At 41.2% G+C, this 14966-nt stretch overlaps 1 protein-coding gene across 1 annotated transcript; it reads left to right on the forward strand.

Annotated features, from left to right (window-relative positions):
- The first annotated feature begins 10437 nt into the window (after positions 1–10437).
- Positions 10438–14586, forward strand: LOC116025890 (aspartic proteinase-like protein 2). The gene is made up of 10 exons (XM_031267265.1): positions 10438–10969; positions 11330–11459; positions 11555–11802; positions 11898–12125; positions 12830–12992; positions 13104–13177; positions 13266–13362; positions 13644–13710; positions 13791–13862; positions 14151–14586. The coding sequence occupies exons 1-10, from the start codon at positions 10728–10730 to the stop codon at positions 14330–14332; spliced, it is 1503 nt and encodes a 500-aa protein (XP_031123125.1). The 5' UTR covers positions 10438–10727; the 3' UTR covers positions 14333–14586.
- Positions 14587–14966: the final 380 nt, after the last annotated feature.

Consider the following 14966-nt stretch of genomic DNA (forward strand, 5'->3'; position numbering starts at 1 on the left):
TGACCAAGTGACTACCCACTACAAACCCACCCCTCTCAAATCTCACCTTGCTGACGTGTTTCTTCATCATCCATCGGAAACCACCGCAAAACTCCCCCTCATCGCTGAAAGAATCTGTGGCATCATCATCAGTTACAGATCTCCGTACCACCTTGGGCATGTTATGACATAGCCCACCCTTAAACTACTTCAGAGTCACAATTTTCTGAACCCTGTAGTTAACAGGATTACCATTACCATTCCCATCCATATCTTTCCTTATTGTACGTTTATATTTGGTGATATAGCCTAACAGGAAGGAGCATGTGGTGGGCGTTAGGGACCAAATGTCTCGGGTCGATTTCGTAATGGCGGGGGACTTGTAGAACAAAAGGGTGGATGGGAAAACGGAATCCTAGGTTCAACGATAAGACGTGGATACCAAAAAACTGAACAACGCGAGGGAGGGGGGTGGGATTGTGGGAACGAGACGTCACTACCCACGAGTGGTGGGAGGAGCTCGACACCTGGGCTCACGAGGGCCCTAACAAGGTCAAGGTCGCGCTCCGGGAGCTCGGCTAGCGTGGAACGAGGGATGGTTTGCTCTAAGTGAGTGTAGAGGGACGAGTTTGAAAAGGAGGCATCGGTACTAGGCTTTACGAGTTGCAAAGGATGGATATTCAGGGGTCCTCATATAGGGTAGGTACCTCGATAGAGGTGTGAGGGATTTGGCTAGGGGTGAATCGTTATCATCATCCACGGGAAGGTCTTGAATGTTTATGGAATCCAAAATTTCTTCTAAGGTATCTAAGTAAAAGTGCATGCAAAGGAGGAAGCAAAGAAAGAGAAATAAGGGGGGGGGGGTTGATTTGGCCGAAAAAAATAATAATAAGCATATCAGCCTTGCGAGAAGAAACAAAAAAAAAAAAAAAAGCATGCTGTGATATAACAAAAAAAAACATAAACTGTTCGGGCGAGAGAGGAAAAGAGGGGAAGAGGCTAAGCTCGTGCTCGGACTCGGTTGCTCGGATATGGGCTCTCGAGCGAGAGAGGAAAAGAGGAGAAGAGGCTAACCTCGTGCTCGGACTCGGTTGCTCAGGTAGGCAGCTCGGTGTGGACTCCTCGGTGGAAGCTTGAGAGAGAGGTTGGAGGGATAGTTCTTATGAGGGATGTGTAGAATGGAAAGAAGAAAGGGGTTTAAATAAGATGAGAGGGGCCAAAGACCTTATGGTCTAGTGGCATCCGGTGTCCTAGTTAACACTCCCACATAGATGATGGGAGTGGGTTCAAGCCTCAGTGGAGGCAACTGTTGACTCTTTGTGCAAAGTAGTTTTGCGATGAATCAACATCCTATTATTGGGTTAATTAATTCTATCTCCTATGCGATGAATCAACATCCTATTATTGGGTTAATTATTTAATTATTTTTAATTCGATCGGGGAGGAAGGCACTATTAGGGGACTACAACTCACGCTCAACAAGAGGGATTTGAAGCTCAAGATCAAGTGCGACTCCAGGCTCGTGGTGGGGCAGGTCACAGGCGAGTTTGAGGCTAATGAAGATAGAATGAAGAGATATCAAGATGTGGTGCTAGCAATTGATCAATTATGAAATCTTGCAGGTACCTAGGGAGCAAAACGCCGATGCGGACATGCTATCTAAACTCAGCCAGGGGGACCACGAACACATCTCCAAGATAGCTCGAGTCGAGGACCTCAAGAGGTTAAGTTTGGAGGCCTACCTGGTCCTCACCGTGCAAATCCAAGCCTCTTGTTGGTTGGACCACCTCAAGGAGTACAAAAAAACAGGTGCCTTGCCCCTGACGAGGTCGAGGCCAAGCTCGCGAAGAGGTGAGCCCCTACCTATCTAATCATTAGCGACACACTGTACAAAATGTCCTACAACGACACCCTCCTACGCTGTTTATACCCCGAAGAGGCAAGGTCACTCATTGAGGAGATACACGAAGGGACCTACGCGGCTCACCAGGGAGCCTACACTAAGGCTTTTTGAGCTATCCTACAAGGTTATTTTTTGCCCAACATGGCCAAGGAATACGTTGACTACGCGCAGAGTTGTAAGACATGACAGCATTTTTAGAATGGGTCTGGGCGACCCGCCTCCAATTACACCCCCATTAGCTTAGTTATCACATTCTCTAGGTGGGGGTGGACATTGTAAGGGCCCTACTCATGGGATCAGGCAAGAGGAAGTACCTAATAGTACCGGTGGACTATTTCACCAAGTGGGTAGAGGCCGAGCCCCTGGCCAGCATCACCAGCTCCCAGTGCAAGCAATTCGTCTACAAAAACATCCTATGCCGTTCTGGAGTTCCAATGTAGCTCATCACCGACAACGGACGTCAATACGAGGGGCAGGAGTTCAAGAAATTCTGCGCAGAGTGGCACATCACGCATAGCCAGTGGCTGTATGCTACCCCTAGACAAATGGCCAAGTAGAGAACGCCATCCGCATCCTTGTGGACGACCTTAAGAAGAAGCTCGAATCAGCAGGAGGGGAGTGCGTCGAAGAGCTAGATGCCATTTTGTGGGCCTACTGCACCACCCCTCGAAGAGCTACGGGAAAGACACCCTTCTCATTAACCTATGGTTTCGAAACCCGAGCCCCTGCGGAGGTCGTCATACCTTCCCGCCGAGCGGAAGAATATGACCCAAACACCAACGAGGAGCACCACTGAGTGGACCTCCACCTAATAGATGAGAAGAGAGAGGCTGCTATGATTCGGGCAGAAAACTACCAACGCCAAGCTAAAGGTACCATGACAAAAGGGCCAGTCCACGCTACTTCCACACGGGTGACTATGTACTTAGAAAGAGAAAAGCAAGACAACCCCAAGACGGGGGCAAATTTGCCACGAAATGGGAAGGACCATACATTGTCGAAGCAGTGGTCCGCCCGGGTAGCTACAAACTCAAAACTCCCAAGGCGAAAATTGTAGCTAAAGTATGAAACGCCGAACACTTGTTGAAGTATTATCAGTAATTCATTTTTCAGAAGGCGGTCCGTCCCCTTCATTTCAATAAACTTCATAAAAATTTTCGCCATAGAGGACTCATTTTCACTCTTTTCAAGGGGGAGGTGGTACATACCCAACCCCTCAATCGTACCATAAAGGTGCACGAGGTCCGACCTTGCGTGCCAACCCCAACGGAAGAGCCCAACAGCTTGGAGTTAAAGGACTCAGGATGAAGGACTAGTACCCTAAGGGTGCACGAGGTCCCACCTCGCGTACTAACCCCGACGAAGAGCCCTAGAGCCCGGTGTCAAAAGACTCGGGTAGAAGGGCTAGTACCCTAAGGGGGCACGAGGTCCGACCTCACATACTAACCCTAATGGAAGAGCCCCAAAGTCCGGTGTCACACAACTCCTAGAAGGGCTAGTACCCTAAAGGGGCACGAGGCCCCGACCTCGCTAGCCACCCGGCGGAAGAGTTTTTGGCTCAAGAGTACCCTTGACCAAGTAACTACCCACTATAAACCCACCCTTCTCCAATCTCACCTCGCTGACATGTTTCTTCATGATCCACCAGGAACCACTGCGAAACTCCCCCTCATCGCTGGAAGAATTCGTGACATCATCATCAGTTACAGATATCCGTACCACCTTGGGCATGTTATGACACAACCCACCCTTAAACTGCTTCAGAGTCATAGTCTTCTCAACCCTGTATTTAACAGGATTACCATTACCATTCACATCCATATCTTTCCTTATTGTACGTTTATATTTGGTGATATAGCCTAACAGAAAGGAGCATGTGGTGGGCGTTGGGGACCAACTGTCCCAGGCCGATTTCGTAATGGCGAGGAACTTGTAGAACAAAAGGGTGGTTGGGTAAATGAAAGCCTAGGTTCAACGATAAGACGTGGATACCAAAAAACTGAGCCTCGGGGGGAGGGGTGGACAAGGCATCGCTACCCGCGGGTGGTGGGAGGACCTCAACACCCGGGCTCACGAGGGCCCTAGCAAGGTCAAGGTCGCACTCAGAGATCTCGACTAGCGTGGAACGAGGGATGGTTTGATCTAAGTGAGTGTAGAGGGACGGGTTTGCAAAGGAGGCATCGGTACTAGGCTCTACGGCTTGCAAAGGATGGATATTCAAGGGGTCCTCGTATAGGGTAGGTACCTCAGTAGAGAGGTGAGGGATTTGGCTAGGAGGTGAACCGTTATCATCATCCATGGGAAGGTCTTGAATGTTTATGGAATCTAAAATTTCTTCTAAGGTATCTAAGTAACAGTGCATGCAAGGGAAGAAGCAAAGAAGGAGAAATAAGGGGGGAGGGGTGATTCAGCCTATGAAAAAAAAAACAATAAGCATATCAGCCGTGCGAGAAGAAACAAAATAAAATGATAGTATGCCATGATATAACGAGAAAAAAAAACATAAATTGTTCAAGCAAGAGAGGAAAAGAGGTTAAGAGACTAACCTCGTGCTTGGACTCGGGTGCTCGGATGGGGGCTTGAGTAGGCAGCTCGGTGTGGACTCCTCGGTAGAAGCTTGAGAGAAAGTATGGAGGGAGAGTTCTTATGTGGGATATGTAGAAGCGAAGAAGAAAAGGGGTTTAAATAGGAGGAGAGAGGGGAGAAAAAAAGGGGGTTTCATTTTGAATTTCTAAAGGGAGTTGGGAGGGGGGAGGAATTGATGAGTGGAGTGATGGGACTGATTAGGCATTTATAGGGATAGAAAATCAAAGCCTACTAGGACTCTACAACCAACTATCTATGTTCTTGGAGGGGGTGGAGTCCTAATTGCGATAAAATTCTATCTCCTACGCGATGAATCAACATCCTATTATTTAATTTAATAATTATCTTTAATTATTTAATTATCCCCGGGGTAATTATTTAATTATTATTTAATTAACCCGGGTTAATTATTTAATTATTATTTAATTAACCCGGGTTAATTATTTAATTATTATTTAATTATTTTTAATTCGATGGGGAATTAGCAAAAATTCCCAAGGCTAAGTTCGGGGCACTATGGTTGTCTACTCTCCTTCACTGACGATTTCTCGCAGCTCGGAGAATGAGGGACCGGTGATGGATATATTATAAATCGGACTGCAGAGCGTCGACGCGGAGCAACAAATCAAGGGTGATGTGAAGGGGCTCGGGGCCCCGAGGTGGAGCTCCGTGCTCAACCTAGGGGTCCATGTTTGGGGCCATGACCCAAAGGCCCCAGACTTAGGCTAAGACTGAGCCCGGGGGGCTTAGCTAAGGACTAAGGGGCTCGACCGAGGCCCAGGAGGGCTCGGTCAAAACCCAAGGGGCTCGGGTAGGGGTGCTGGGGGGATGCTTGGTCGAGGGGGCCGGGTGTTCGATGTGGCGCAGTTCAAGTTGTTATAACTACGCTCCCTTTTCGTAGGGGCGGTTAAGGAGCTGCTAGTATAAAAACACAATCCTTTGTCTTATTTGGACATCCTAAAACACTTGTAATAGCTTTACACACTCTTTGTAATCATCTTACAACCTATAATACGAATTTATCCCCGTGATATATACATTCCTTGTATTTTCTACCGTGTTATTTTCCATTTATTATTTTTGTAACCCCTCGGTTTTTCCGACAAAGTTAGGGTTCGAAATTTTTTTTTTAGGCTATAATATTTATGAGGTGATCTCTCGGTACTTCAGAAGGATTTTTATAAGTGAGACTAGTTATTAACAAGCTGCGATCTACGTACCGGTCACGAACCGTAAAATGTTAAAGGATGCTTATACAGTTCGAATTTTCCTAAAGATTAGATTATTAAGTATGATACGATTAAACCTGAACTTCTAGTTAGTTCAAGTGAAAATTTAAACGGACTGTAAGGGGTAAAATTGTTACGGACCTTGTACCTATATTTCGCGAGATGCCGGAAAATTCCCGATTTTAGTGGTTAATGACGGGATTATTTTTAGAATAATTTCGGTGTTAGAATTTTCTCGAATTAAGTTACAATCCTCCGAACTTTTATCTGATTTAACCCCAAACTGGCAAAGTGAATTTCTACTCCTTAAGATCTACCATGGGGAGTTGACAAGTGGCACTCCTAATTACCACATGGTGGAGGTAATTAATGCATGTCATAAGAGGTATGGGAATGTTGCACTTGTTTCTTAAACATCAAGAAAAACTCACCATCATCATCTCTCTCATCTCCCACATTTTCGAAAGTCATAAGGAAAGAAAGAAGAAGGAAAGAAAAACTTAGTCTTCTACTTTGTGATCAAGAACTCCCTAAGCATCTCTTCAACTCAAGTGCTCTAGTATAGGTAAGGCTTTGGTTTTGTTCGGTTAAATCCTTCCTAGAACCTAAGTGTAAACTAAAGGTTCATGAAAATGTTGTTATTATGGTGATTTTGTTTAGGATCTTTGGTGAAAGGTTCGAAGGAGGAAATCATCAACTTCTACGGTTTTAAGATCCTCTAAAGAGGTAAGGAATCCCTTAAGTTGGTTTAGTCACTTGAAGGTGATCAAATGCTAGTAAATTATGTGACTAGGAATTTTATGTGAAAATTATGTGTTAAGTTATGGATCTACAAGTTGGCTCAAAGGAACTACACTTTAATGTTTAGTAATTTTTGGTATGCATGTTCATAGTTAATTTATGCATGTATATGTTGTGTTTATGTCCATATAGGCTTATACTTGTGAAAATATTGAAAAAAAATCAAGATAGTCTCTGGCAGTAACTTCCGAGATTTATTGGGAAAAATTGGTAAGGTATTTTGATCCTATTTTTTTTTAGACTAGTAGTTCTATAAGTGTAGAACCTGCATATAAAATTTCATAATTATCGGAGTAGTATAAGTATGGTTTTCGAATTTTTTTCCAAAACTGGTCCAGAGAGAAAAATTCTGGACAGCACACTGCCAAGGGCAAAAATGGAATTTTCTGTGTTTATTCGCGGATCAAAATGACCAAAACTTTTTATGGACATCAAGTACTATAAGTTGGGGTTCTGCCATAAAAATTTCAAGTGAAAAAGAGTTCGGGAACTATTTTTACCGGCTCAATCTTTCGGACTGCGCCAAGCTGAAATTTGCTGAAAAGGAATGGTTAGAAACAAGTTTGACCAAAAATTTGGATGGACGCGGCCTTGGACGCGCGTCCAACGCGCGTCCATCGACGCCCAGAGTTACGGCGTCACGGCCGAGAAGCCGGACGCGGGCATGGACGCGCGTCCGCTGTGCGTTCGTGGCGCCCAGTTTTTCGGCGTCATTTGCCGAACCTGCGTCCGCCGCTGCGGATAACCGCGAATTTTCGCGACGCGATTTCGTTTTCGACTCGTTTTTAACCGAACCTTCCCCCGATGTTTTTAATCCCGAGTGTTATGATGTTTGGAAGGCCTACGGGCAACCGGGTAAATTTTTGAAAGCTCGAATATTATTTTTGTGCATTACATTTCTTAACTTGGGGAAAAATTGCGTTTTAAGAAATAATGTGACTCTCGTTACTTGGATTTTCATGGTGGAAAATCATTGACCAATATGTGAATGTTGGAAACAAAATTGAGCAAGTATGATAATTTTGAGTCGTCATGTGAATAGTGAGATGTCTTTGTATGATTAATTCATATTGCAGAGCGAAGTCTATTCGCTGAGAGAATAGTGAGATGTCTTTGTATGATTAATTCATACTGCGAGAGAATAGTGAGATGTCTTTGTATGATTAATTCATACTGCATAGCGAAGTCTATTCGCTGAGAGAATAGTGAGATGTCTTTGTATGATTAATTCACACTGCAGAGCGAAGTCTATTCGCTGAGAGAATAGTGAGATGTCTTTGTATGATTAATTTACACTGCAGAGCGAAGTCTATTCGCTGAGAGAATAGTGAGATGTCTTTGTATGATTAATTCATACTGCAGAGCGAAGTCTATTCGCTGAGAGAATAGTGAGATGTCTTTGTATGATTAAATCATACTGCAGAGCGAAGTCTATTCGCTGAGAGAATTAGTGAGATGTTTTTGTATGATTAATTCATACTGCAGAGCGAAGTCTATTCACTGAGAGGAAAAATGAGTTATGAAATTATTGAGTGTTTTTAATAATTATAAAATCTAGTTACTCCGTAACTAGATCGCAGAATAAAAGGTCGTAAGTCCTGATCAGTAAAGCATGTGTTGTGAGACTCCCCTTTGAATTAAAGGATGAATTCTTGGAAATGGTAGTGTTATGTGCTGATGTCACTTATATACCATATGGTGTTGCTTCGTTGTTAATATGATTGCAGGTAGAATGCAACCGTTGGGTAAAGCTTACATTTTCTGAATATTATGTTGTTTTCGAAACCTTTGTTTACTTTTGAGTGACAATGGATTTCCTTACTTAGCCGTCGCGCTAACTACACTTCATTGTGTCCTTTATTAGATGCAGTCTAGCGTGGGCCCCTGTGGCCGATGAGCTCTGAATAGGATGGGAGTCGAGGTTGAAGACTACTCTATCCTAAAATAAACACCTTGGAAGGATTAGTTTCTACACGTACATTTGTATGTTGACACGGTTATTTGAGGTTGTAAGTTTAGCCTTAGCGTTTGGGTATAGGAGAGATACCTAAACGTAGCGGTAACACCTAGTTTTCTGTTGGTTAGATGCTTCCGCAATGTATTGTATTATTAGGGATTTTGTAATAAATCCAAGAGGTGAAAATTGGGGTGTTACAATTTTCCTCTATTTATTGGGGCTAATTAATTCGGACCACCGGGTTAATTTTCTCCATCATGAGCCATTGATCTAATCTAGATTAATGGCTCAAAATGAAGGATTCTTTTTTAATAAAAAAGCGCGGGAGTCTCGAACTAATGCACCTTAAGCTTCTTTTTTTNATAATTATAAAATCTAGTTACTCCGTAACTAGATCGCAGAATAAAAGGTCGTAAGTCCTGATCAGTAAAGCATGTGTTGTGAGACTCCCCTTTGAATTAAAGGATGAATTCTTGGAAATGGTAGTGTTATGTGCTGATGTCACTTATATACCATATGGTGTTGCTTCGTTGTTAATATGATTGCAGGTAGAATGCAACCGTTGGGTAAAGCTTACATTTTCTGAATATTATGTTGTTTTCGAAACCTTTGTTTACTTTTGAGTGACAATGGATTTCCTTACTTAGCCGTCGCGCTAACTACACTTCATTGTGTCCTTTATTAGATGCAGTCTAGCGTGGGCCCCTGTGGCCGATGAGCTCTGAATAGGATGGGAGTCGAGGTTGAAGACTACTCTATCCTAAAATAAACACCTTGGAAGGATTAGTTTCTACACGTACATTTGTATGTTGACACGGTTATTTGAGGTTGTAAGTTTAGCCTTAGCGTTTGGGTATAGGAGAGATACCTAAACGTAGCGGTAACACCTAGTTTTCTGTTGGTTAGATGCTTCCGCAATGTATTGTATTATTAGGGATTTTGTAATAAATCCAAGAGGTGAAAATTGGGGTGTTACAATTTTCCTCTATTTATTGGGGCTAATTAATTCGGACCACCGGGTTAATTTTCTCCATCATGAGCCATTGATCTAATCTAGATTAATGGCTCAAAATGAAGGATTCTTTTTTAATAAAAAAGCGCGGGAGTCTCGAACTAATGCACCTTAAGCTTCTTTTTTTTTTTTTTTTAGTAATATTAACTCTGTTACAATGTAGTATCTGTTCGTAGCTACTTTCTCAACCTACTGAAACACAAAAAGTCAACAATTGCCTCCACTAAGACTCGAACCCACTCCCATCATCCATGTGGGAGTGTAAACTGAGACACCGGGTGCCACTAAACCACAAGGTCTTTAGCAATGCACCTTAAGCTTTAAACATACGCACCTTAAGAGTTAAACTAATGCACCTTCAACTAGAAAATGACGCACCTTAAGCTTTAAACATACGCATCTTAAGCTATAAACATACGCACCTTAAGCTATAAACTTATGCATTTTAAACTTTAAACTTACGCACCTTAACCTTTAAACTTAGACACATAAAGCTATAAACTTATGCACCTTAAGCTAAAAAATAATGCACCTTAAGCTTTAAATTTGATTTTTTGTATTTAATAATATTTTTAATATAAGTTTTAAAGATATAGGGTATGTTTACTAATTGGATAATTTTTCTATTATTTTTAAAAATTAGAGAATTGGAGAATAGAAAATATGATATACTAATATTATAAAAAATTAAATTAAAAATAACTTTAGTAATGTCTCATTAACTAAATATATAAAATGACACGGATGAAATGTATAAGCTAAATTATTCTATGAACCCGAGTCGAAAATATATAATTTAGATATTAACTGTTCATAATTTATATACTAAATGTTTACAATTTAAATGGTAAACAATGTAGGTAAATTGTTGGGGAGTATAAGTGTGTAACTACTGAGTATATATATAGTTGACGGTAATTACAAGCATATATATATAGACTCACGTAAACGTAAGCCAACAAATTTGAAACTGCTGTTGTCTGGCCGACGTTTCTCTCTCTAGAAGATGCATTCCCTCGATCTCCTCCTCTTTTGAAGATTCTCAGATATTGTGTGTATATATATTTCCCTTTGTCATATACTCGAATTTATACACATAATACACATGTATAGTATATATATATCAAAAATCAAAATCTATAGATACATATAAATAGAAAGATAAAAACTGTTTAACCCGTCGGTGAAGTAGTTTGTACAAAAAAGACACGAAAAACCAGATAGATAGATAGATAGAGGCAGCCAGAGTTGTGGATAAGAATGCTGCCGGCAAGATATTTGGTGGCCGTGGTAATTTCCGGCGTGTTAATGTCGGCGGCGGCGGCGGCTTTATACGGCGAAGGGACGCTGAGTTTCGCTCTCGAGAGGGCGTTTCCGACGAGTCACGGAGTTGAGATGAGTCAACTCAGAGAGCGAGACCGAGTCCGCCACGGCCGAATCTTGCAGTCCTCCGGCGTCGTTGATTTCCCCGTCGAAGGCACTTACAATCCCTTTCTCGTTGGGTAATCCCTAGAAATTCTCTCTGATTTCTTCTTTGTATCTATTCAAGAAATACCAGATTCAAAATTCTCATATAATTGAGTGAAAGATAAAATCTTTGCGTCTTTAGTGGAAGATTTCGGTTCATGAATCTTTAACTTGATTGTATTTCTATACTTTTCAAACTTATGTTGAATGCCAAATTATCAATTGTTGAAATTATCAGTATTTCTTAATTCTCAGTGATTTTGTCTCTGTTAATGAGTTGGTTTTGGATTGGATCTTGTCCTGTTGTGATTGTACTAGGAATATGAATAGTTGATTGATCTGTTGAGTTTTAAACAATCATTACTGATTTCTTAGCTCTTATGAATATGGTTCAGGCTTTACTTTACTAGGGTTCAGTTGGGTTCTCCACCGAAAGAATTCTATGTACAGATTGATACTGGAAGCGATGTCTTGTGGGTGAGTTGTACGTCTTGCAATGGCTGCCCAACGTCGAGTGGACTTCAGGTAATGGCTGCTTCGTTTCAAACTTGACGTTTTACTGTTGAGAATGTTGTAATGTGTTTGTGGAATTAGCACACTCAATTTGTTGTTTTTTACAGATCCCGCTTGAGTTCTTTGACCCATCGAATTCACCTACAGCTTCGGTGATATCGTGTTCAGACCAGAGGTGTGCGCTTGGAGAACAATCTTCCGACTCGGGGTGCTCTACTCAGAATCAATGTAGTTACACGTTCCAGTATGGGGATGGTAGTGGGACATCGGGGTATTATGTAGCAGACTTTATCCATTTTACTACGGTTGTGGGGATTTCTATGAACTCAAACACGTCGTCTCAAGTTGTTTTTGGGTGAGTTATGATCGAAGTGGAAAGGAATTGGGTGTAGTATGTAATTTTATGTGCAATTCTTCAGCTGATGTGTTACGGTTTTTGTGGCCTGACAGATGTAGCACGTCTCAGACTGGGGATTTAACTAAGCCCGACAGGGCAGTTGATGGAATCTTCGGATTTGGCCAGCAGAGTATGTCTGTAATCTCGCAGCTTTCATCACAAGGAGCAACGCCAAATGTGTTCTCCCATTGCCTGAAAGGCAGCAATGGCGGGGGTGGCATATTGGTACTAGGTCAGATCGTGGAGCCCAGTATAGTTTACACTCCACTTGTCCCATCACAGTATGTTTTTTTATTCCAGTCTTGAATGAAAACGCTCTACCTTTCAAACTGCCAATCCTCTCCAACTAAGATTCCATTTGTGTTAATGTCTTCTATGAGAGTTTAAAAGATTATTCTTTTTCAGCATGTTTCAATTGCAATTGATTTGTACTGTAATCTCTGGGTACAGTTTTTTGCATTTTCCAGTTTCTACATTTTGATTATGAGCACTTTGTGTCTGAAAGATTTATTTGGCATCATATCAATATATGTCCTATCATAGTTATCTGAAGTTTTTGTATTAGTTCTTTAAGGAGTTTTTTGCACTTTTGGTCCCGTGATTATGGGACTACTTCCACAGTTGGTCCCTAACTATTAATATTTTAAAATTTGGTTCCACGACTTTTAAATCCTTGCCGCATTTGGTCCCTCTGACCTAACTTCCGGTCATTGGTGACCAAATTTTAGCATTTTTAGGCAAGTGACTTATCTTGAAGGGCAAAATTGTCATTTCTGGTCTCCTTCCTAAGAAGTTTAAGGAAAAAAAGTAATGAAAAATAACAATTTTGCCTTTTAAGATAAGTCACCGTGACCGAAAATTAGGTCAGGGGACCAAATGTCGGAATGGTCAGTTGGTCACAGTCTAGGGACCAAAAAGTGGAAAAAACTCGTTCTTTCAGTATCAACTCATTTCACCCTTCTGACATGGTTATCCTTTGCATCAGGATGCATTACAATTTGAATTTGCAGAGCATTTCTATTAACGGGCAGCCTTTGCCGATTAGCTCGCAAGTATTTGCAACATCAAGCAACAGAGGGACGATAATAGATTCTGGAACAACTTTGGCATACCTTGCAGAGGAGGCTTATGACCCTTTTGTAAATGCAGTAAGTTATTACTGGTGGAGACGACATTCATTTATTTAGCAAATTATGCATTACTTATTGTCCGGGGTATACAAATATGCCTTGAAACTTACGGTCCTCTTGTAAGTGCAGATAACCCAGGCCGTTTCAGCATCTACACGTCCTCTCGTTGCCAAGGGAACCCAATGCTACTTAACGACCTCCAGGTTCCACTCGACATTTATCTTGCATCTACTAGACCGCCTTTCTCTTCTACGTCTTTAATATCTGACCTCGGTTCTATCTTCTGTCCAGCGTCTCCGATATATTTCCCACTGTTAGTTTGAATTTTGCGGGTGGTGCATCAATGATGTTAAAGCCTGAAGACTACCTTTTACTACAAAACTCCATTGTAAGTTAAGATCTCATATATCGGTTTGAAAATACCTATCTGCCACGTAATTTGCATCTGAATCGTCTGTATATCTGATTTAAGTAGCAATGTTTAATCACAAGGGTGGTGTGCCAGCTAACACGAACCCTTACATTTTAAAGCTTTTTTTTTTTTGAGTACTACTGACTTTGTTACAATGTAGTATCTGTTCTTAGATTTTAAAGCTTTAAGCCACTTGCTATGCTGTTTTGTTAAGTGGATAATGTAGTGCTTAACCGTGCAATGCGTGTGCTGTATAGGGCGGAGCTGCAGTGTGGTGCATTGGGTTTCAGAAACTTCAAGGCCAAGGGATTACCATTTTAGGAGGTAATATCATCGAATGCGTATGTAGTTTTACGTGTTCAAATCTTCGCCCATTGCTAATGTAATTGCTCTTATTTCTGCAGATCTTGTCCTGAAAGACAAAATCGTTGTTTATGATTTGGCAAACCAACGGATTGGGTGGACAAATTATGACTGTAAGTTGTGTGTCGGCTTCTTAGAACACTATGCATTCATTGTTGAAAACATAAATGTGCAATCCAACTATCAGCTTATGTTTTTAGTTGAAATGGAGCGCATTCTTTAATTTGGTATCAGATCCAACCCCATGCCAAGGTCATGGGTTTAAATTTCTGCTTCACCCGATAAAAAGAGACTATGCACATGAGGGGGGAGGGGGGGTGGAGCAATTTATAAACATAAACATGCAATCCAACTATCAACTTGGGCCTCGGCCCTCATCTGTTCCAACTTCATTTCTGTAGGTTCAACATCAGTAAATGTTTCCACGACCACGAGATCGGGCAGAAGTGAAGTCGTCGATGCAGGGCAGATAAATAACAACGCGGCCGGGTTGCGAGTTAATCCTTATGAGGTGATGGGAAACATTGTTGTTGCTCTCTTGTTACATGTATTGGCATTTGGCTGCTACTCTGTTTTGTTGTAACATTTGGTGTGTAGCTAGAGTTGTTTTTTTTTTTTTTTTTTTTTTTTTTTTTGGGTTTTGTGTACAGAGTCAGTCCAATATTTATTTGAACCACAGGCACACCTATCTTTAGTAACAATGCAGCAGCAGCAGCAGCCGTTTAGGTTGTCTTTTGTATTGAACATACCAAACAATTTGTGTAGTGACAACACCTTCCCGGAGTGACCATCACTAATATTTTGTTCTAATAATTAATACATAATTTATGCCTGTCAGCTTTACTGGTTTCTGGCAACGAATATTGGGTTATTATTAAAAGTCGGTTAATATAATCAGCTTGATTAGCATGAATGTCCGTGCACTTTTGTCCCTTGAAAAAGGTTGGAGTTTAAATCTCTTCTTGTATGAAAATATTAATCTGGCCAGCATTTGTCATTTAATTAATGTCAGTCTAGTGTAAACGAAAATTAGTCTGAGTATAATACGAATTAAAAAGTGTTTCCTACAGTTAAGAGTCTGTTCAGGAAATCTCATGATTTAGAAAAAAAAAAGTCTGTTAATATCATTTTTAATCCTTCGAATATAATGATGTTGACACGATCTTTATTTTTAAAATTGAGTAATTTTGATCGTCTAAGTATTTATTTTTGATACG

Source organism: Ipomoea triloba, chromosome 7 (genome assembly GCF_003576645.1).
Source record: "Ipomoea triloba cultivar NCNSP0323 chromosome 7, ASM357664v1".
NCBI lineage: Eukaryota > Viridiplantae > Streptophyta > Magnoliopsida > Solanales > Convolvulaceae > Ipomoea > Ipomoea triloba.

Excerpts from the sequence above, each read along its gene's own strand:
- LOC116025890 (XM_031267265.1), top strand. The coding sequence starts at position 10,728 with ATGCTGCCGGCAAGATATTTGGTGGCCGTGGTAATTTCCGGCGTGTTA. Across the intron at positions 10,970-11,329 it reads TACAATCCCTTTCTCGTTGG|GCTTTACTTTACTAGGGTTC; the intron begins GTAATCCCTAGA and ends AATATGGTTCAG. Across the intron at positions 11,460-11,554 it reads CAACGTCGAGTGGACTTCAG|ATCCCGCTTGAGTTCTTTGA; the intron begins GTAATGGCTGCT and ends TGTTTTTTACAG.